Source organism: Tilletiaria anomala (genome assembly GCF_000711695.1).
Source record: "Tilletiaria anomala UBC 951 chromosome Unknown K437scaffold_96, whole genome shotgun sequence".
NCBI classification, from domain to species: Eukaryota; Fungi; Basidiomycota; class Exobasidiomycetes; order Georgefischeriales; family Tilletiariaceae; genus Tilletiaria; species Tilletiaria anomala.
In genome coordinates this window covers 1-22108 of record NW_013546926.1, presented here as the reverse complement: position 1 = coordinate 22108, position 22108 = coordinate 1, and the positions used below count along the sequence as shown (strand labels likewise).

Genomic DNA, 22108 nt, shown 5'->3' with positions numbered 1-22108 from the left:
TGTTTGGACGGGTCTGATATCCGAAGAGCGCCGAAACGGGTGCATGGCTTGACTGCCCTGGCGCCTTTGCACCTCCAGGCCGAAATGCCGAGCACAGCCTGGAGGTGAGTTCCAAATAAGGGACGTCTCACAGCAGAGCGACAGCAGCTACCTCTCCATATGGGATTGCATCTGGGCGACCTCGAATGGCAAAGAGGAATCACCTCAACCAAAGGCACGCTCCAAGCTTATGTCCCCTGCTGCATGACAAGGATGTGGAGGAAGGATACAAACGGTTGCAGCCTTGCACGCATAGAGTCATCGTCAACGTAGACCTCTTGAGATGTGGAGTCAGCTCTTTGCGCCTGGCCGGTGTGTCAATGCGAACGCGACCTCGACCACGAGCGCATCGTCACCTGCAGCTCCACCGATCAGACTGCCTATGACGCCGACAAGCAGTCCGACTCAAGGATGCTTCAGGCTGCCCGACTCGCTAGCTTCTGCTTCCTTTTCCCCTTCTTCCCGGCACCACCGATATAGCAGCTATGCCTCCGATGCGGACGAACAGCATCATTCCAATGTCCTCCCCGAGACGGAACGCCTCATTGCGGGCCATGAAAACGGTATGGCCGACAATGTAGACGAAGAGCTGGCCGAGTTGCCAGAGACGCCGCTACCGAAGCTGCAGCTGTTCATCCTCGTCCTCATGCGAATCACCGAACCCATTGCCTTCACCTGCATATTCCCCTTCATCAACGATCAGTGTGCTTCCGTTTTACCGCATGTCCCTCGCGCCCAGATCGGCTTCTATAGCGGTCTGATCGAGTCGTGCTTTGCCATCTCCCAGGTCTTTGTCGGTAGGTCAACTGCCCAGATGTGGGCAGGTAGCACATCCCCGACAATCGTTGGCCTGACCGTGTGTGTGCACAGTCCTTCTTTGGGGCCGTGCCAGCGATTATTATGGCCGGAAACCGATCCTTCTCATTGGTCTTGCGGGCGTAGCGCTGAGCATGAATGCATTCGGCCTGTCTCGTACTTTTCACGGCATGGTCCTGTCCCGCTGCATCGCCGGGCTTTCCAACGGTAACATTGGTGTGCTAAAAGCGATCTTGTGAGATCTCTTTCGCTGCCGCTCTGCCCCCCTCCGCACCGACCTAGCGAACTAACGCTTCTATGATCGCAGGGCCGAAATAACGGATAAGACCAACCAGACGAGGTCAGAACGAAAGATTGTTTCTCGACGTCTAACAGCACTACCGGGCTGACGGTTGCTTTTACCCCGTTCTCACAGTGCATTTGCACTAATCCCCTTGGCCTATGCTATTGGTGGCATTTTGGGACCGGCTATTGGAGGCACCCTGTCCGATCCGCTGGGAGTGGTCAATAGCGACTCCACGCTGCCCAAGAATGATCGTCGTTTCCTGGCGAGATACCCTTTCTTCCTTCGTGAGCAGCTGTGCTGTAGGTGTCTACCACACACCTTTTTCATCTGACGCAACTCTTTCCTGCAGCATGCGTCGTCGCGAGCATGTTTAACATTTTCGCTATCTTGCTCGGCGCCTGCTTTCTCCCAGAGACCCTCCCACGCCACGAGCGCAAGGTTCGCAGGCAGCAGCAAACCTCAGCATCCCAAGATGGGAGTGCCATCGAAGCTGGCGATAGCCTAGAGGCTGCAGCCCTCGCAGAGGTAAGCGAACGGAGAGCAGCTCCGCTGCTCACGCTGATCACGAAGCAGGTTTTCAGCGTCATCAGCTCGCAGGTCAGTCTTGGAGTGACCACTTTCGCTGGCTCGCCGAGCTGCGGAGCATGACCATGCTGACTCCTCTTGATCGAACAGATGCTTCTGAACCTGCTCAATGTTTCGTATGCGGCTCTCCTGCCGCTCTTCTGCTACACACATGTTACTGACGGAGGAATCGGATTCAAGCGGACGGACATTGGGAGCATCATGGGCGCAAACGGGGTGCTCTCCATCTTCATGCAGCTTTTGCTCCTACCCTGGCTCATGAAGCGCGTCGGCGGCCCGCTGCATCTCTTCCGCATTGTCGTGCCCTTCTTCGCGCTCGTCTTCCTCTGCTTCCCCTTCGCGCAGCAGCAAGCCGCGTGGGGATTCACACCCGGCGTCTGGGCTGCGCTGGGACTGATGGTCGTGCTCAAGACAGTGGCAAACACTTCGCTTGTCTGCGTCACGCTGCTCGTCAACAACAATGCACCTTCACGTGCGGCCCTGGGCACCGTCAATGGTCTGTCCTCCATGTGCGGCTCGGCAGCCAGAGCCATGGGGCCCGCGAGCGCTACATCCCTCTTTGCATACTCGGCTGCTCATGGACTGCGATGGCTCGTCTGGATCGCTGGTTCGACCCTGGCGCTCACCGCGTGGGCCCTCACATTCCGCATTCGCCCTGCTGCACCTGCATTATAAACCTCCATCTGCGTATTACTGTTGTAATCTTTTGATATAGAAACGGACTGGTATGCACGTTACTCGCGCTATCCCCATTCACCTACCTGCCCGCTATCGTGCACGCTGCACTATTCATCTCTGTAAGTGCTTGCGACAGGTGGCGACTTTTGAGAAGAGTGTTGAGTCTGGAGGGACGCGCTGATTATGGTTTGAAGAGAGCTGGTCGCGACCCGCCGAAATTGCCGGAACTTCAATTCCACGAACGAAAGTCCCCGGGGTTCACCTAACCCTTTTGATAGGGTGTGCCTGATTTCATGAACGACAGGAACGCCTCTATGCATTGTGTTTGTAAGCTGTTGCCAGCAATTCAGCAACACCCAGATTGTGCAGGATGCTGTTGAGGAAGACTATCAAGGACTGACTATGACTGACTATAGGATATCGGATTTGCACCTCCACCCAGCATTCGCTAGGTGAAAGCAGGTCCTGTTTTGCAGCCAAACCAAAGCATCAATTGCCAGACTTCGACCCGAGCTCAACCCGCATGTAAGCACTGCATAAGTGATAAGCTGCCAAAATATCATGTCACTGGGCGACGCACCCGCAAAGCTCCAAAGCCAACAGTCCAGAGAGAAGCAAAGCCCCGGCGCTTCCGAGCTGAACCAGACTGGAGTCTTTCCTCACAGCGGTCCTCATGGCGAGAAGCTTGGCCGCACGCCCATCACCGGCTTGGGGGGCAGCGAGCCAGTGACTGACACCTCCCTTACTGCCGCTTCGAACCGCAGCGGATCCCAACCCACCCAACTGTGAAGGCCTAGGGATGGTTCAATCGATAGAAAACCCGTACACGCTGCAAGAGGCCATGAATAAGCCTGAAAGTACGCTCGATGAAATCATTGAGATATTCGAGGAGAGCAAAACAAACGCTGCAGAGGGGAGCTTCACAGCAGGGAGAGAAGGGTGAGCTTCGGCCCTCTCCATCAGCGCTCTCTTTCACGTCGCTCTCTGCCATGCTGACTTGGTGTTCGTCATGTTTCGCCTAGCCCAGCATTGAGCATTTTCAGCGTCGGAAGCAGCAGCTTGATGAGATCAAGGCGGGGAAGCGATGAAGTGGCGACGTGACTCGTGAATGTCATGCTGCAAAATGCTTTACAAGTGCATTGCAGACCGAATCAAAGGCCCAGTTGTTGCTTGACCGAGTCTCGGATCTTCTGCTCGTAGCCCGCCCGGTCGTCGCGATACATTTTCTGGCAGAGTAGCATAAGCGCGGGCGCATTGCTGTCAGCAACTTCACAGACTTCGTATCGAATTCGGCGACCACTCACGCAAGCATCGATGTTGGCTCCGCTCTCGATATTCGGCTCCGCTAGCATGCTGACCACGCTTAAGAGGATCTTCTCAATCGATTGCACTGGTGACCAGCGCTCTGACGAGGATTCATACACTGGTTCAAAGATAAGATATCAGAAATGGCGCCTGTTCAAAGCCTGCTTTCTTATACGTACTGTTTGGATCGTCCCCTGCTGCGTGCAAGATGCTGATGCATACGACTCCGTCCGGGTAGACTGTTAAGGGCAGTACGCGAAATGAGGGCCTTGGAACCAACCATGCAGGGCAGCACACGTACCATTTGGGTGAAAGAGCGGAGGATCGAAGACCATCTTTGGTGGCTCTAATGGGTAAGAAGATGCTGCAAGACGAAGACGAGAGCAATGTCAGCGCTACGGCTTCCTATAGAGTTAATGAAGCATTCTTCACAGAAGCTAAGCCGCGCGCTGAAGATGCCGCCTTCGAACGGCGTGTCGTCTGGTCCTGGCACTAACGCCTCCCATTCCAAGTAATTGTCCTCCGAGATGGGCCCTACGGCGGGGAAGAGCGAGTTGGGATCGCTAGAGAGTTGCTTGTATTCGATCATTAGTCTCTTCACCGCCGCGTTCGAAGCGGACCGCGTTGAATTGAACATTGTTATGGCATGAGCTTTGCAGCAGCCAATGGTCGTTTTAGAAGTTGATCAGTTACTATGCGTGACATCGGCCTCGCAAGCTGCCCAACCGATCACGAGCAGAAGATCATGTACCCCTTCCAGAAGTGGTGACAAACAGACGTAGACAGTGAGTTCCCAAAGCCAAGCATCCTCTGCGTATCCGCAGCAAAGACGGTGCGGATAGAGGACACACAGTGAAGCACAGCGGAACGCGTCACGCGCCCAAAGTCCAACAGGACTAACACAAGGATATGACATAATGTGAAACAGAGCTCATAGGTGGCCAGGCTGAGACGCTGAGGCCTCCTCACCAACGCCGCTGCAGGAAAGCAAGAAGACGCCTTCAAGCAGCCCATTACGCTTTTGCACTCATGCCTGTAATGCACATCAGGCCAGCCACCATGAGCAAGGAGCGAATCATTGTGGTCAGGAGAGAAGAGTGGTTGCATCTTAGGCCTTGACTTTATCGTGCCTGCGTTGATGGAAGGAGGGGCCACTGATCAGCCATCAAAAGAAGAATAACTGAGTCCGAGGTGTTTGAGAGGGGTGATCGAAAGCGGTGTTAAGTGTGGCAAAGGTGTGTAGACTACAGAAACGCCATCATTCTTTCTTCTGCTCTTGGCGCACAGATTCGACCAAGCCAAGAAGTGAGTCCGACGCCCCTGGTTTGGCTTCCGCCTCGCTGGGTACACGGAGCCCTGCTGACTTGTGTAGACGTGCGTACTCCTCGGATGACCATGCCTCCCTCTTCGGCGCCTGCTCTATTAATTCCCGAACACTCCAAGGTTGCTCTATCTCAAGCGAATCTCCCCCGGCCCGCGTAGAATACGCGCGCGAAGGCTGCGGCTGATTTCCGGCTGATATCGATGAGTGCATCGCCACATTCACCGACTTTTTCGAGCTTCCCAGTTGAGCAGCCATGAGCTCGCGAAAGCGCGTGCCAGGCTTGTTGAGCTCATCGAATGTCCCGCTCTCGACTATGCGGCCATTGTCCATGACGACGACCGTGGAAGCGGACTTGATGGTCGAAAGGCGATGCGCAATGATCCAAACAGTGATCTTGCCATCCCCGACAATTCTAGATATGGTCTGATTGATGAGATACTCTGATGCGCTGTCCAAGCTACTCGTCGCTTCATCCATCAGCAGGACATGCGGACTCTTGCAAAGACTTCGTGCGATAGAGATCCCTGTAAAGTGAGCAACCAATGTGTATGAGTGTTGACATGATGCAAGGTCCTGAGTCCGTTGCATGACTTACGCTGCCTCTGGCCACCACTCAATTGGCGTGCATTCGTCTCCAGCTCTTGTGGCAAAGTCCGAATGAAGTCCATGCAGTGTGCCGCCTCAGCCGCTGCTACGATTTGCTCTCGAGTGGCCCTCGGGTTCGAATAGGCGATGTTCTCTGCAATCGTGCCATCAAACATGACCTGCCAAGAGCCCGCGGGCGTCAGCTCGTGCACGGTGACAGACATTCTTGCCGTCACTCACAGGCTCCTGCCCAACGACACCAAATACGTCACGCAGAGTCTCGGGCTTATACGCCTTGACATCCTTGCCATTCAGCAGCACAGTTCCGTCTTCTGGGTCATACAACCGGAGTGCCAACGCGTGCACGGACGATTTGCCAACACCAGATGCTCCAACGAGGGCGACACTGCTGCCAGGAGTGATCTTGAGATTGAAATCATTCAAAACCTTGGTCTCCGGGCGTGATGGATACGAAAATTTTACGTTGCGGAACTCGATGGCTGGAGGTTCTGTGACGACCACGTCCTCGCCAACTCCCAGCTTAATCTTGGGGTCCCTCTCGATCAATGAGAACACTCGTGCGCCCGCACCCATGCCTTTCATGATGCTCGCAAAGAAGCTTGTCAGGCTTGCAAGTCCTCCACCAAGATAGGCTGAGTTACGGAGGCGGTGTCAGCATCGCACTCACAGCGCAAAGAAAAGGGTCAGCTTACCTGTATACATCAGCAATGATGTGAGGTCTCCCACGCTCAGTAGACCCCTGCCCACAAGTGACCCGCCGTATGTGAGAAGCGTAAGAATTGCACAGTTTCCGACACTGCACCGGCCGAAGCGGAATCGAGAATCGTCAGATAGAGCTCAAGAGTGTGCGAGGGCAGCAACTTACAACCCTGTCCCGCTGTAATAGAATCCAGTCGCTTTGGTAGTGCGAGCACTTTTCAGCGAGATCCAGAGATGATTTTGCTCATGCGAAACTCACCACGAGCCTCTTTCGCTTGAATCTCCGCGATAGACTGGATTTCTCTGCCCAATCGTTTGATTTCCATGTTTTGGGTGTTGTAAGCAGTGATCGTACGGAAAGCGGCTGGCGCCAAGCGTTCGTTCGCCACGTCTGTCATGCGACCAACAGCATCCTGTGTCTTGTGCGTCAGATTACGGATATAGCGACCATAGAAGACAGCCGAAATCGCGGCCGGGGGCACGATTCCCATCATAACGAGGGTGAGATCAGTGGAGATCCACAGCATGGCTGAGCCAGCAAACAGGACTGTCACTGCTGCTCGAAGCCCATCGCCAATATCCGATGTCAAAGATTCGCCGACAATCGAGGTGTCCACGCTGAGGCGAGACACGACGTCACCGGCCGACTTGTGCGCCCACTCAACATCCTGCTTGAGGGCACTTGCAAATGATTGCCTCCGCATGCCTTGAATGAGGCGAATGCCGGCGAGCTCAAGCATAATGTTGCTCCCTGCCTTTGCAGCTGCACCGATGGCAAAGATGGTCACTAGGATGGCTGTGACCTTCCCAAAGGAAAGGCCCCAGAAAGCGTCGACATTGGAGCTGCTGAAGTAGTCGATGAGCCTGCCGACGGCTGCTGGAACAGTCAAGCTGACAGCTGATGAGACCAGGAGTAGAGCTAGTGCCAGAATCAGAGTTTTCCTCTGCGTCGAAGCCAGACCCCACAGCTTCCTGAATTCGGGAAACGGAGGCTGCTCTCCCTCTGCACCACCTGTTGAGGTAATTGACTGACGGACCTGTTTCAGCACTTCTGCTAAGCGAACTCGCAAGCCTTGCGTAGCTTTCTGCGCCTTGGGTACCGCTGTCGTCCGGACAGTTGGCCTCGCATTCACTTCAGAATCCGTCACGCGTGCACTCTGAGATTCAGCTGCTGATGCGCGCCATCGGACTTGCAAGAGCCTCGATATTGTGCTCGACGGGGGTGAACGCCTTGCAGGGGAGTTGACCTGCAGGTAGGACCTCAGACCGGTCGTTGCCTTTCGCGGACATGCCAGTGTAGTATTGCTGCAGAGAGTCTGGACATATCTGGCTCGCTGGACTCGCCCTGCCAGGTGGCCAATTGAAAGGGGCGCTCGTGTTTGAAGAAGGAAGCTTGTGCGTGCAGTCGTACCGATCACGCACGACGTACTCTTGCAGCCCATCATCATCACAGTTGTAGTGTCAGCGGCGTCATGAGAACGGGTGTCAGCGCGGTTGCTTGACTGAACCTCTTCCGAACAGGGTGGAAGACGAAACAGCGCAAGATATCTTCGTGTTGACCTTTCTCTAGATCGGTCGCATCCATGCAACCAGGAATACCGCCAAGTATCATTCCTCGGATCCAGACGGGGATGTATGATGAGGTAAAATCTGATTACCAGCTCGCCTTTTTGCCGATCGAAGACACGCTGAAAGTATTGTACATAAATTACGCACATATTCCGTGGCTGAAAGATCATCGCCGATCCAACTTTGACACAGTCCTCAACAATGCAACTTCGCATCTTTACCGTCAGCGAGACTATGTCACACCTGAGAGCAATCAAGGGCGAGCTGTACCAGCTACAACACTCATTTTCTCTTTAGTGCGGCTGTGCGGCAGTACTTAAAAAGACAACAGAATACAGGATGTACACAGAAGTGATGCTACAGGGCTATTGACTACAGAGGGGTTCACCAGAAATAAATCCAAAGTACATGGCGGAGGGTTTGGCAACTGAAAGTAGGGAAGACGCGATGGGGGAGGGATGTGCGAAGTCGAATAGGTAACCCGTCAACTGTGTCGGAGACCGGCTTAGGGAGCCGGAGTGAAAGAGGCGATCGAGCCGCCGCTGTCGATCCTTTGATGCCCGCTTGGTGCAGCAACCGGGTCTTGCGCGCTGTACTTGGAGAGGACCTTCTGCAGCGCAGGTCCAAGGATCCTCCAGGGGAAAGCCTTGACGTCCTTCTCAATGTTGCGCGGCTTGGGATCAGGGAAGCTCATGATGCGCTTGAAGAAGGCTTCGGTGCCTTTCTTGTGCTTGCTGACTGTCTCTGGGCGGAAGCCTTCAAGATTCCGCCTGATCCGATTCTTCTCTTCGATCGAGAAGCGATTGGCCACGAGCGCTTCAAGCAGATAGATCATGTCAACCGATGTAATGAAACACTCGTTGCGCTCCTCGCGAAAGATGCAGGAGACGACGATGCTGTTGGGGATGTACTGCTCTGGGAGGATCGCCCTGAATGTCGCGTGGATGGTCGTGTTCTGCTGTTTGCGCCAGAATTGCACCAGTCGTCGCCCGGTCTGCCACTCGTTGACAGTCCAGCCGACGGCCATCTCGGACAAGTCGCCATGGAGCTCGAGGCGGGCTTTCACCCTGGCAGTAGTCGAGGAGAAGGACGCGTCGCTGAGATCTGACAACGGACAACCTTGAGGGGCACGTATGAGAAGTGGGACGGGTGGTGCGGCCGGAGTGGAAGGTGCCGCCTCCCTGTACACCGATGTTGACGCGGTAGGAAGCATTCGCCCATCTGATGACAATGGCCGCACAGATCGAGAGTGACCAGCTTCCGGGTAGGTGAGTTCGCTTGTGGTCGTCTGACCGATGTAAGCCGACCTGCGCGCTGGGTTGTAAGGAAAAGTGGTGCTGGCTGTACTTGTCATGTTTCGGAATTGGTCGCCATCGCCGTAGTCTGGCAACTTAGCAGGTGGAGCCATCAGGTTCCATAGATCCGAGTCTTCAGCCGCGCGTTTCCGTGAGGGCGGCCGAGTCGCGTCTGGCATGGGATAAGATCAAGGAGAACGATCAGCGTAAGCATTGAGGGCGTCGTTCTTTGTACAGGGCTAGACGCACTATAGTGATACGTCCCTGCAGCATAGCGAGCAATGCTGCGGGAACCAGGGATGCGTATTTGAATCCCAACAGGCATTTCGATAGAATCCGCCCTGAGGGATGCAAGGTGTGGCACCGTCGCCGTCAAGACGGCGGAGCTCTGTCCAATCTGGTGCGTGGGCTCGATCATGACGCGAGGTGTGAGGATGACATTGTCAAGCACAATGTTGAATTGCTGACTCGCGGGGCGGCCTTGGCCGAGCTCGATGGCTGTGGTAGGAAGAGTGATTCGAAAGCCAATGTCCGACCCCTCACTGCCTACAAGGGGGGACAATGGTGTGATCTGCACATCGAGGTCCAAGAGGATGCTCTGAGAGTCGACGGGTGATGGCAAGCTGGTGCTAGTGCTTGATGCGCCTTGGTTTGACGAGTGCAAGCCGAGGCCTTGCGAGTGGCTGGCGACAGAGCTGCTGCTGCTGCTGGCGACAGGTTGATCAGAGCTTGGGTACCAAGTTGATGGCTGAGGCGAGAAGGCATTGCCCCCAGGCTCATCGAGCCGGGCGGGCCAGGGACTGGACCATGAGTTCCTCGTCGACGACCAGAGGTTACCACCGTTGCTTGCGCCTGCGCTGGGCGCAGAGATCAGGCCCGCGCTGGGTTCTCCTCCGACGCCATTGCTGATGCTTGCGTTTATTGAGGAGGCTGCCGCACCGAGTTGAGGGTCGGATGCTGGAGCATTGGGAAAGAGGAGTGATGTGCCCGATAATGGCAATGAGGATGCTAAAGAGTCGGGATAGCGTCGGAAGGTGCCAAATCCCCAAGTTGGAGGAGGTTGGGCCATTGCCAGAGACATTGGACAATTTGTGAGGTAAAACACGCAATGTTTCGCGCAGATGTGGATACAACGGCCAGGTGAGACGTGGTTTCAGGGATGTCGAAGATGGTGGAGGGGGATTGCAAGGATGCGTGCAAGCCCGTTGGGTATTTGAGGTGAGACCGGAGATATGTGAGACGGTTGGTTTGAACCCGTGGCATCAGCGTAAGATGAGCAGATCAGAAAATGGCAGAGATGGGGCACAGCGGGAGACGGGCCTGTGAGTGCGCCTCGTCGTATCTAAGGCAACCTTTGCAAAGCTTGATGACAATACGCACCTTTACGAAGTACAAGCTTGGTCGACTCCCGACCGAATGCACTGTCAGCTGTGAGATGTGTGACCGGGGAACACAGATGGCGAGAAGCTAGCCCTGGGTCAGAAAACTGATGCCACGGACGGATGCAGCAATCAAGGGTTTGCAGCAAATGTGGTCAGTCGGCGGCTGGAGACATGGCTCCCAAAGGCAGATAGAGGTGCCTTTACTCGCCAGAGCTAGTTTAGCAAAGCGACGGCTGATGGAGGGAAATGATCTGTCAAAATTGACAAATGTCAAAGGTGTCAAGCCTGAGCGCCTGGCCCCGGTGTGCTGTTGTTTCGATCGCGGCGTTCCGCACTCTTTGATTGCTTCTCTTGCTTCTTTTGCTTTCTTTTTCTTCCGTACGACCGGTCAGCCGGGTCCGCACTTAGGTGAATGTGTCGTCACAGCAGGCTGGGGCTCTGCACTACGCAAGTAGTCGCTTCCGGCGTTCAGCTGCTGCTGGTTGCCCGACGATCTGGTCATCCGTGCCAGGCTGCCTTTACTACTGCATGCGGCGTGTCGACGATGGTCTTCCAATCGAAAGGGAACTGGATGATATCGCCTAAGGAGGTACAGAGTTCGACTCTCGCTGTGACTTGAACTTGCCGCGCGCAGTCAGCCTACTTTGGCCAACTGCCCATGCTTGCCTCGTCCGCCAACTGCGTTCGAATCACGAGCAATCATCAATTATCCAGGCAGCTCAGGCCAGAGGCCAGAGCTGGCGCATGGGAGGTCTGACCGGGAAGCAGTCAGACGCTACGTACTGTATGTATCGCAGGCTGGAGCTTGTCAGAGATAGATAACCAAAGTGAAAACAGTGCATGCGGGTAGACTACAGATGGCGACTAGAATGACAGCGCTTGGCTGCTACGTAGCTGCGGGCCGTGCTCTGCCGCGCTGGGCACAGCAGAGCAGTCGATGAATCAGAGTTGGGAGCTGCATGTGGAGAAGGCTCCTATGGTTGTTGCTGGATGCGCACGTGAAATCTCATCGGCTGTACCGGATGCGGGCACTTTAGCCCCGCCAGTTGGAAGCGAGCCGTGAAACAGGCCCGCCACCTACCGCCCTGACACTGCTCCAGAGCCCCAGTCGACTGAGAACTGATGTTCACACAGACCAGATTGTTGCTCACGTTCTCTCGCCTGGTGGGTCCAATGCCGCGCACGTGACGGAGTCAGGCTCGCGAGATCTGAAGTCTCTTCTCCTTTGTAACGGCTTCGGTGCAACTTCACTGGGGCTTAAGGGAACGTAAATGCGGGGGGTATGCCTTAAAGGAGGCAGGGACCCGTGTCCGCGGTTGGCTTCATTCTTTTCCATTCTTTTCTTTTTTACTATTCGCTTTGCCCCACCCCTATGCGCATCAAGGCAGGATAGAGAACACTATCCGGCCCGGCCCGCCCTCGGGCAGGGTGGCATATACATAGATGGCAGGGAGCAAAATATTAATGGATCGCTCCGCATCATTGCATCAACATCCGGTGAAGAGCACTTCTTACCTTGATTACGTCCTTCAAACTGCTCAACCACGCATCCACGAGCGCAGCAGGCTCGTCAGTGACCCAGCTTTGTCAAACAGCAACAGCTGCACCAGCAATATGGCCACAGCGGGAGGCACTACGGCAGAGAAGAGGGAGAGGGTCCGTTGCCTCTGATAAGTAGTTTACTGCGAGCACTCGTTGCATTCTTTTCCGCAGCGGCCAGTAGAATGAAAGCACAAGCGTGCTGGATTTCGCTTGTTCAAAGGCCCCTCAGTAGATTATACCGCCTACCCTGCAGATAACGCAAAGTGCAGCGTTAGCTTGCCTTTACGCCATCGGCTATGGCCAGCACATTTGCCAATGCGCCCTAGGATGGCGCTTATGCCCGTGACCAAAGGACAACTGGTCCCGACGTACTTCGACGACCGCCAAATGACACGAGCCAGTGATTCACCAATTTCATCCAATCCACAAAGCTTTGCGGATGTAGCAATCGCTCCTGCAGAATCCCCCCCCCCGGAATGCATTGCTCAGTGTCTCACACCAGTGCGGGAAGTCAGCCGCCGGCCATGATTACGCTTGTACGAGATGGTGGAAGAGCAGTGAAGCTTGCACCTTCAACTCTCAAACCCCTTCAGCACTGGGCTGATCGATACCCGCAGACGGCGTATCTGCGAGCATGGCGCGGCACGGAGTGCGTACCCTCACAATTCATCAGCGCTTTTCCTACCCAAACAATTTAGCGCGACGTTCACCACGCCAGTTTTGGCCCGCCATCTGTGACTGTGACCAAGTGCTGCAGGAGTGTCTAGTGGCGATATTCATGCCCTTCTTCAAATGGCCCTTCTTCAAATGGCATCTAACTGCACATCAACGTAGCGGTTTTGCACGGGTTTCGGTTGCACAAGCTCGCGACCGCCATCTTTGTTCTACCGCTTGTGACGTGGATACTTGAGTGCTTTCTTGAACCGTGCGAAAAAGAGGCATGGCGTCAATTGGTCCACTTTCCATGACCTTGGGCCACACGTCTTTGCGCCATCTATACGCTAGTGTCAGGCTGCAAGTTCGCACCATCCGGACAGGTGACACACTCATGATGTGATCAAGCAGATATCCGATATACCCCAATATATACGTAGGAAACTGCTGCAAGGGTGACAGCGACGAAGAGATGGGTGCATTTGGTCAGCATATGGACTCTCCAGGCTCGCAATCCTCGAGGAGTTTATATGGATTGTGCTTGATGGGATAATGTGAACACTTCGAACATTGAAGGCCTGTCATCGTGCTGGTCAGGATATCTTCACGATGTGTGCGATCCTAACGTGCCAATAAGTATTCACCATATTCTTTTGCTTGGTGTGCGATACCCAGAGGAAAAACCCCTACACCAGTGCTATGGGTAGGATGGTGCTGCCCGGGGTGGTATGGAGTCTGGGAAGAGCATGATACACTTGGGCCCTTGCACGGGCAGTGTTGCCCTGCCCGCCCCAAAATGCCCCTGACAGGGACTGCCCGGGCAGAATGTGTGAACACTCTCGTTGGCACACGAGTCGTCGTCCTCAAAGAAATCACAAGTATAGGGTCACAGATCATGCTCACGCGCTCGTTGCTCTCCATCTCCATATCATATATCACAGAGAGCTCTTCTCTCTCATGCTACAGAACAGCCCCTGCCTAGGCCAGGCACCGTTATAGCAGGTTTCCAAATGCCCATGTATCGTTCCCAACTGTTCGCCCAGCTGCCATGGTCAGATGGAAAGGCATGCGCCTACGCACTGCTCTACAGGCTACAGCATGCGCGGTGCAGGCTTGCGGTGCTTCAAAGCAAGAGAAGATGGAGAAAACATGGAAGGCCGTGGTACGTATTCATGCCCATCCTTCAAAAACCACACATCGCAAGCCACCGAAAATCGCATTGTGCGGCAATGAGCGCAGATGCGCCTGGTTTAGCCATGCGGGTTTCGCGGGGCGTAACTCGCTTGGCTCTGTTTCCAACCCGACCTTCGAAGCTGAATGCTAGCGAGCGCGGACCTGAGGGAATCAGGCAGACAGGTGACACCTGTTGAGGGCGCACAGTTCGCAATGCACAGCCGACAGAAGAGCATGAGAACCGCGCACGGGGGAAAACACGTACTGCACAAACGTCAATGCACCTTCATTCATTCATTCTTTCTTAACTGGCACAGAACCGGAGATCGCACCGGTACTGGTCACCAGCGCTGCGAGGGTTAGAGGTGCACTGGGTTCAATCTTACTAGCTCTGTGCAGTTGCACTTTGAAGCCTGGCGAGCCGAAACGAGATTGGATGAGAGGCAGGGTGTTAGTTGCAAGGATCACATGCAAATGGAAAAGGGCATCCAAGGTCCACGTACCTTCTCCGCTCGTCCTCGACCCTCTGATGCAGCAGGTTCACGGCGAGCTGAATATTGGCCGGCGGTCCAGCTGCGGCGGTATCAAAGGAAGAGACAATGCCCCAAATCAGTCCAAGCATGCCCCGCATTTTTACCTGCCTCTCTGCAACGTACTGATCGTGACCAGCCGCTCTGGCGCATTTGTGTCGTCCATGATTTTGATGTGCGTCGCGCTAGCCTGCCGGATTTCATTTATCTTGGTGCCACCCTTACCGATAACGCTTCCAACAAGGTCGTTGGGAATGTAAATCTGCTGTGTTTGCGAGCCGGCTGCAGGTGGCCCTTGGCCGATGCTGGGAATCCCACGAGTACCTGTTCCAACTCCAACGCCCGGAATGGGAATTCCTGCTCCTGCAAAGCCGCCCGGGGCAGGAGCGCCAAAAGCACCGCCATAGGTTGCGCCACCTGCAGCTGGGGCACCATATGCAGCGGCACCGGGTCTGTATGCGAGATTCGAAGCCATACGATCCGAACCTTCGGCCAGGATGGCTCCGACGTAGAACACTGCAATGTGAACTGCATCTGCCACCCCTGACACGCTCAGCATACGCTGTTGGGCATGAGGGCAGGTCAGCAGAGGCATGCTTTCACTGCCAACGTATTGCACACTGCTCACCTCTGTGCTCCCAGGAAGCATGGCTTCGCCTGCTCTGAGTAGTGCTCCACTCTCCTCCTGGATCTCCTTGATCTTTGTTCCCTGCTTTCCGATCACCGAACCCATGCGTGAATTGGGAACGATGAAACGGATGGTGAATGCACGACTGCCCGGGAGGGAAGGCTGATCAAATGGCTCGTCGTTGATCCTGCGAACGATCAGGCCGAAAGCCTGGCCAAATTCGAACTCCTGAGTCACATGCTTCAATCGGAACTCCATGCTCGTGCGCATACCTTGCTGACTGCATCCAGAGGACCGGAGACGGACATGATTCGTTCTGGGTTGCCGGGTATGCTTTGGCTCTGCACGAGGCAACGCAATGTTATGGTCAGGCGGTAACACATAATAGCAAAGTCATCTGGAGTTGGAAACCTACGATAGCTAGCTTGGCCCCGCTCTTTTCCCGAATCTCGTTGATGTGCTTCCCTTGCTTGCCAATGATGATGCTCGCATCCGAGCTTACGATCAGCGCTCGAAGGGACACGTTGACCGCTGGCGCCTCCGTCTGTACCCCCTCCTCCCCGTTGAGCGAGGTAGGCCCAGCAGGAAGTGAAAAAGCATCCTGGCCATTCGTTTGCTCGCCCGAAGCAACTGATACTGGCTCAGAAGGTCCAGAATCTGCAGCGGATGCGCTTTCGGGAGCAGCTGCCATGGCTGCAAAAAAGATAACAGGATGCACTGGGTGAAATGCAAAGGAAGGATGAGAACCAGTGGTGAATTCGCTTGCTGATTCGCTCGCGTAAATCGGTGATCCGTCAGCTGATCGCAATGAGTACGATGGGAGAGGCGCAAACCAAATAATGCGGCTGGAAATGTTCAAGTCGAGTGGCCTTGATGGTGGATCCAGTTGCCTCTCGCCGAATCTTTTGTGCCTAGGAGAGCAGACTCGGCAGAATGTGTACGTTGCAGTCTGCGCGGTCGGCACACAAATCGGCGGCTCTTCCTGCAAGCAACGCGTCGTGGCCAGAAAGGCGACACCAGGTTGTAGTGGGCGATGCTTTCTCTCAGTGCTCGCTGCGGACGAGATGTCTGCAATGGCTTAATTGAGTGAATGGAGAGTTGAAAGAGAGGAAAGCATAATCGAAGGTGTTGAAAGATGGGCGGTGAAGTGATGCTGCCTTTCTCGGTAGAGAAGATGTGGCAGCGCCGCACGCGCTCTCACCTTCCTCAGGCTTTGGCGCACGAGTCTCGCCTCCCTCTTTTTCCCTCATCTGACGCACACATTCTTCAGCCAAAACTCCCCATAAGCGTCCAACACCGGCGCTCCCATCCAGCTTGGATGCGAATATCTCTCCCTGGCCTCTGCACAGCCGTTAGACTGGAGTCTGGCTTCATGTCCTGCTATGAGACCAATCCAGACAGCGAATCAACACCATGGGTAGGTGATGTCGGGCCCATGGTACATGGGGTACAGCCTCATTCACCTCACCCACACGTACGGCTTGGTGGCAAGGTGTACACCGCATACGGCAGGCATAAGCGGCGGCGTCAGCCCTCAGCCAACCCGACTGTCGATATGGCAACCAGCAGATAGCGGCCCGCAAGGGCGACTATCACGCATAAAGGTAGATCACGAGACCCGACTGTGAGCCTCTATCAGACTCCCCATGCTCGTGTGGGTCATTATTGCTAGGCTCTCAATAGCAAATACATGGTTTACAAGTTACAACCAAAACAAACGATGCAGCATCGCAACTGAACACTTATAGATGAGACGCAAGCACGCTGTGGCCGAGCGGGCCACATCTCGTGCGAACTTTGACAAGGCAGGGAGCTGGCAAGGTCAAAGTACAATGCGCAAGGAAACGCAGTGTCGTAGAGATGAGTGGATGCTGCGGTAGAAGCTTGTTGTGCGGGGCATTGTGCTTGCAAGCACCGTGCCCGCGATTTTTGTGGCACAAGACATGGATTGGGGCCAATGCTATCGCTCTTCTCCAGACTCATCATCTGAGAACATATACGCCTTTGGGACACCTTGGGAACCTGGCGCGTCAGAAACAACTTGGACGAATTCGTTGCAGGTTGCCGCGGATGCATCCTTGACGAGCTCTTGGTTCCCGGCGAGAGTGGGCGGGGTAGATGCTAGATCGAGCGCTTGCGCTCGCTGCATAGTACGTTGAATGCACCTTCCGCTTACAGCGTCAATCGCATTTCTTCCTCTCTTGTTCCCCTTGCTCGGTGATGCAAGGGCGGTTTGGCTTGTCTTTGGTTGCGTGGCGATGTCCCGCTGTCTCCCCGATCGCAAGGTGGTGAAAGAAGAGCTCAACCCTGTCTTGGCTGCCATAAGCACGCCAAACTTGGACGAGCTCAACCTTTGCAATTCTCTAGTGACGCGCTTGGGCGCAAGCTTCGCATTAGTTCCTGATTCTGCATCTTTCGTCGTGGTGCCCACACGCCCATGGGCTTCATGCTGTACGCGAGACCTGGTCAGGCTTGAAAGACGTGGAGATTGAGGCTCGCCCGATGTCACGGTTGAATGCAGCCGAACGCTATGATTCTTGAGTCCCGCATCAATCTCATCTTCGGACCCGAACATCGATTTGTTTCCTCCATGCAAAGAGAGCTGTGCGATACGAGGAAGGCGACGGAGACGCACCGTTCACGAAGGAAGGCGCAGTAGCGATCGCATCAGAATTCAGACGTCCAACGCTGCATCGACCGGCGATGCTACTTGGGGTGAATGGAGCGTTGGCATAGACATGCGCAACTGAATCAGGCTGCGTTTCCTTTGACTGGAGCTGGCCGAAACTTGTCTGTACCTATTGGATGGAGTAAAATCTGGACCCCGTGGCCAATTACCTTGGGCATTCAAAGAGGGTGTATGCGCAGAAGGCTGGTTGCGAGCTATGTATGTATGGTCGTGCTATTGCCGACGAGGGCGATGATGGTAACGATGATGCCGACTCTCTTCCGTAAACTATTGACGGGATACGCAAGGCGGGTGCGTGCGGAATGTGCTTCCGACCCTCGAAGTGCATTTGGAAATTCTTTCTTTTTTTAGCGCCATGCCGCGGAGTGGCGCGCTTACTCTCTGCAGCCACTAGCCCGCTCAGCTTATCTGCCCCCCATTTCTTTTTCGCCTACTCGGCTTCAGCTCCAGGCGGCCTTCAGCCCAACTTCACCCGTTTGCGTCGGAATGCCACTGTGCGATCTGGCTGGCCCTTCATCTCTCCATTCCTCTTGATAGCTTCGTCTTTCCATACTTCATGGTCGTGACAGTGTCACGGCCTCGTTTTGGAATGTCCGCCTGCCTGTGTGGAGATGTCGACGATACACGGCCCGCAGGAAATCATGGCACTGCAGCCATCTAACGGCCGTCAATACAAGTCCGAGATGTTTGTCCCCTCGGGCAAACTTGCTGAAGAGGCACGCTGGATATCCACTTGGTTTCTCCAAGAAAGCATGGACGAAAGTTGCACCCATTGGGGGCCTCTTGTCGTACGATGGTTGGGTGCGGGAGCGAGCGTGCATCAGCAGCATGTCTTACGGCCTTTTGGTGATGATGATAAAGGTGTGGGTGGACATTAGGCGTGAATTCCTTGCGACCGTTGGATCACGAGGCGACATTCTTGTCTCAAGATGGGAAAGGACTTCACCAATTCCCGCATCCTTACTTGAAAAGGATGCTGCACGTCAAGCTTTCAAGTGTCGAAGCACATATCACTGTTCGATACAAGGTCGTCGTCGCCCCCCTTCCAAGCAGATCACCATCTCCCTGCAACCTCACGTGCTTTGAGGGTGATTGATATTTCTGTCATCCCCAATTGCACATCGGACACGTCGGCTAGGGAAGCCAAGGACCCGCTCACTGAAGCGCTGCTACTATACTCTGCATCCAAACTCACCAGCTCCCATCGTCAAGTCGACGAGGATCTCTTTGTGCTGACGACATGACTGCAACCAACGCGCCCTCAGGGGATCGCGCGGGCCGCCAAGCCGGGCAACCCGGAAAAGCTGAAGTCGAGCACAGACAGGATCCGCCACAAATAGGCGCAGCTTTGAGCAGATTCAGCAAGAGTGAGTGCCAATGCCCGGCCTCATGGTTCTTGAGCCTCGTATTGATTATTCGTATCACCAGAGCCCAAACGCGCTCGCAGCAGGCCAACGAGCCATGAGGTTATGGAGAACGACCCGCGAAGCATCATCGGAGAAGGCATGGAGAGTAGGCAGCAAGTGCACACGCATGCTGCTGCAGACCAGGGTCTTCTCCGGCGATCTCTAGAAGGCATGCCACGTTTTGGCGAGGGCCTTGGCTTGGGGTTTCTCTCCACTCCCGAATCATCTCAGCCAAAAGGTCCGGCTCGTACGATAAGCGCTGGGCCTGTCGTTGCACCCCGCAGGTTGATGAGATCTGGCAAGAGCCCGAGAGCCGCTGCATTTGCACACACTGAAGCAGAGGACTTGCATAGCCTGCGCCGGCAGATCTTGGGCAAGTCGATTCTTGGGCGACACTGGAATGTGACGAGTAATTTTCAGCCGTCGCAGTCCTCGAGCACGGAAAAAGCAACACCTAGTGCTTCTCGATCGCGTGCTGGCTCGAAATCCTCGGACCCTTGCCCACCTATCACGAGTTCTGCGAATGCAAGCCCCAAAGCAAGCCCAGCCGCTGGTAGCAATTCGCCGATCTTCCACTCGCCTGCCCTCAGCTCTGCCGCCAGCTCTCCAGCTATCGGATCCGGAATCACCAGCCCCTCTGGTACTCCCGTTGTGACTGGCAGCTCCGTTTTTGCCAGCCCAGCGACGCAGCAAGAGTCATCTTCGTCCCATACGGCGACGAATCCAGAGAGCTCTTCTTCATCTTTCTCTGGTCCAAACACTGGGGCTTTCCAGGCGGCGCAGGCTCAGACCGATAAGGCTCATGAAGGAAATCTCACTTCTGTAGCCGTGGCAAGTGCAGCTGGCTCCGCCGTCATTCTCGCAGTTCTGGTGTGGTTCTTCGTCTACCGTTGTCGCCGAAGGTCACATCAAAAGCGCTTGGCGGACGTGCTGCACAGGTTCGAGTCGGTCCGCGAAATCTATCGAGATCCCTCGCGTATGTCGATTGCATCGCGACCTTTCGGTCAGGCCAGCCCTTTCGACAATTCTATCCATGGTCGCCGATCCCTGTCGATGTATGGTATCTCACATGCAGAGCTCGCCCCGGAAAAAGGACGTGAAGGCGAAGAAGTTCGTGTTATCAACTATCTTGCTGGCCTCAATGCAACCGATGCAACAAGGGACGAGGCCCAGGGAGAGGCCGATGCCGATGCAGAAGAAGGGGGACGCGTCTCAACAGATTTAGCTCGCACTGGGATCGTCTCAACTACCCTTGCTCCCAGTCGAGATGCCTCCTTCTCCTGGACTCACCCCACCTTGATGCTACCCCCGGCGGCGGCACGGGCGATGAGACAAGGGCATTATGTCAAGCGTCGCTCAGCCGTTGCATCCGAAACTTTTGCAGAAGGCAAAGCCTTATCGGCCCTGGGGTCAAACTCAGACGGCTCTACAGAGAATTCCAACTCTGACCGTAAGTTCATTTTCGAGTTGAACCACGTGTTGTTCGCGAATCACTACTGATAACACATGTTCGCCTCCAGAACTAAGCTCGGGAACAAGTGGGTATCGCTCGGCAGCTCCATCGGAAGCCAGTGCACAGACGGATCGTACGCTCGCAAGTTTCAACAAGTCTGCATCGATAAGAACATACACAGCAGATCATTACGATGCAAGTGACTCGGCAGGCACGCACCCTGCCGACACCGGCACGGAAGACTCATGGTCCTCAGACGACGGCAACCATCTCCGGCCTGTACATCCGCGCGCGCCCAGGCTCCCACCTATGCTTGTACCCTCCATCACCCTCACCTTGGATGACGACACCCTCGGCATGGTTCAACGGCCCCTTTCTCTTCTCTCGTCTGACAGCTCTTGCACTTCGATGGATGAAGAGTTAGCTGAGATGACGCCAGACGTATCACTCTCTTTTCCATGCTCGGTTTCTTCAATGGTCCCATCACCCGTCGCAGCAAAGCCAGCTGCCGTGCGGGACTCTTGGGCCTCTCGAGGGTCCGTCTACTCCGTGGACACATTGCCTGAAAGGTTCTCCAAGCGAGTGTCGCATGGTGACGCCATAGGAGTGGAGTCTGTGGAGAAATGCCTCGAGATGTGCGATTTTCCGACTCTACCCCCATGGTCCGGCTACCACGAGCGCAGTGGTTTCCTATCGCAATCTAGATGACGTGTGTGCTGTATTTTAATTCGAAGCACCTTGCATCGATGGTGCAGTGGCATTGGTTCAACAAACTCGTCATCCGTCAGGATCTCCACCGCCAGGATTCGGGAAGGTTGAGTCGGAAGTGCGGAGATGCACTGCACCATACATGCAATGACCCAACACCGAATACAAGTGAATACATATCATCATTCATTAACTCTTCGCCCAGTCTCTCTGTTCTCACCCCTGTCGTCCTTGCGAAAATCGTGACGCGGCTCGTAAGTAAGGCAGTGTGAGAACCACAGGCTTTGTGAATCGAGGACGATAATTCATCCTGCATAGAGTAGAAGACCTTGTCAAAAGGTCGATTGTAACGGAATGCAAGATGTACGTGCGGATTGGAGGATGGTTTAGATAGGCCAGGAACTTGCAAGAATTTTATTGAGCTCTCTGACTGGTGCTCCAAGGTCTAGCTCGGTGCCAATGGTTCTCGAATAAGCAAGTGTGTCCATAAAGCTCATGCAGCTGCATTTGGCCCTCCTTCTCACCAAACTTTCACAGCCCATCGACTTGCTTGGTCGCTAAGCATCAAGTATACAAAGAGGTTCGCTGCAGTACCTATCTAAATCACTGATACTAGGCAAGACCCAGGCGACAAGGTCAACATGGCCCCTGCAGCCTGCTTAGCCGGCAGAGTGTATGCATACTGGAATTCGACTTATTAGGATCGAATCCTCATACATTTGTGGAGATGGTTGCGCTCGT

At 54.8% G+C, this 22108-nt stretch overlaps 8 protein-coding genes across 8 annotated transcripts; 3 read left to right on the top strand and 5 right to left on the bottom strand.

Moving 5' to 3' along the window:
• Positions 1 to 604: 604 nt before the first annotated feature.
• Positions 605 to 2447, top strand: K437DRAFT_250321 (MFS general substrate transporter; the record flags this gene model as incomplete). The annotated part of the gene is made up of 6 exons (XM_013385794.1): positions 605 to 836; positions 910 to 1090; positions 1163 to 1195; positions 1271 to 1425; positions 1491 to 1738; positions 1817 to 2447. The coding sequence occupies 6 exons, from the start codon at positions 605 to 607 to the stop codon at positions 2399 to 2401; spliced, it is 1434 nt and encodes a 477-aa protein (XP_013241248.1). The 3' UTR covers positions 2402 to 2447.
• Positions 2448 to 3390: 943 nt separating this feature from the next.
• K437DRAFT_275819 (putative QRI8-E2 ubiquitin-conjugating enzyme) lies at positions 3391 to 4456 on the bottom strand. The gene is made up of 5 exons (XM_013385793.1): positions 4142 to 4456; positions 4011 to 4073; positions 3889 to 3948; positions 3709 to 3827; positions 3391 to 3630 (listed from the first exon to the last, which is right to left on the bottom strand). Exons 1-5 carry the CDS (start codon positions 4344 to 4346, stop codon positions 3556 to 3558), a joined length of 522 nt encoding a protein of 173 aa, XP_013241247.1. The 5' UTR covers positions 4347 to 4456; the 3' UTR covers positions 3391 to 3555.
• Positions 4457 to 4911: 455 nt separating this feature from the next.
• On the bottom strand, positions 4912 to 7991 carry K437DRAFT_258792 (uncharacterized protein). Its single transcript, XM_013385792.1, has 6 exons — positions 6598 to 7991; positions 6505 to 6535; positions 6332 to 6435; positions 5859 to 6271; positions 5629 to 5797; positions 4912 to 5557 (listed from the first exon to the last, which is right to left on the bottom strand). Exons 1-6 carry the CDS (start codon positions 7778 to 7780, stop codon positions 4968 to 4970), a joined length of 2490 nt encoding a protein of 829 aa, XP_013241246.1. The 5' UTR covers positions 7781 to 7991; the 3' UTR covers positions 4912 to 4967.
• Positions 7992 to 8493: 502 nt separating this feature from the next.
• Positions 8494 to 8949, bottom strand: K437DRAFT_211698 (uncharacterized protein; the record flags this gene model as incomplete). The annotated part of the gene is made up of 1 exon (XM_013385791.1): positions 8494 to 8949. A coding segment is annotated over one exon (456 nt), but the record flags the coding sequence as incomplete, so codon positions are not given.
• A 2802-nt stretch (positions 8950 to 11751) lies between these two features.
• Positions 11752 to 12236, top strand: K437DRAFT_192440 (uncharacterized protein). Its single transcript, XM_013385790.1, has one exon. It carries the CDS (start codon positions 11856 to 11858, stop codon positions 12102 to 12104), a length of 249 nt encoding a protein of 82 aa, XP_013241244.1. The 5' UTR covers positions 11752 to 11855; the 3' UTR covers positions 12105 to 12236.
• Positions 12237 to 14338: 2102 nt separating this feature from the next.
• Positions 14339 to 15802, bottom strand: K437DRAFT_270085 (uncharacterized protein; the record flags this gene model as incomplete). Its single annotated transcript, XM_013385789.1, has 6 exons — positions 14339 to 14366; positions 14457 to 14526; positions 14610 to 15045; positions 15112 to 15339; positions 15384 to 15452; positions 15527 to 15802. 6 exons carry the CDS (start codon positions 15800 to 15802, stop codon positions 14339 to 14341), a joined length of 1107 nt encoding a protein of 368 aa, XP_013241243.1.
• A 963-nt stretch (positions 15803 to 16765) lies between these two features.
• K437DRAFT_258789 (uncharacterized protein) lies at positions 16766 to 18018 on the bottom strand. Its single transcript, XM_013385788.1, has one exon. It carries the CDS (start codon positions 17684 to 17686, stop codon positions 17072 to 17074), a length of 615 nt encoding a protein of 204 aa, XP_013241242.1. The 5' UTR covers positions 17687 to 18018; the 3' UTR covers positions 16766 to 17071.
• An 841-nt stretch (positions 18019 to 18859) lies between these two features.
• Positions 18860 to 21405, top strand: K437DRAFT_192408 (uncharacterized protein). Its single transcript, XM_013385787.1, has 3 exons — positions 18860 to 19167; positions 19229 to 20656; positions 20727 to 21405. Exons 1-3 carry the CDS (start codon positions 19041 to 19043, stop codon positions 21365 to 21367), a joined length of 2196 nt encoding a protein of 731 aa, XP_013241241.1. The 5' UTR covers positions 18860 to 19040; the 3' UTR covers positions 21368 to 21405.
• Positions 21406 to 22108: the final 703 nt, after the last annotated feature.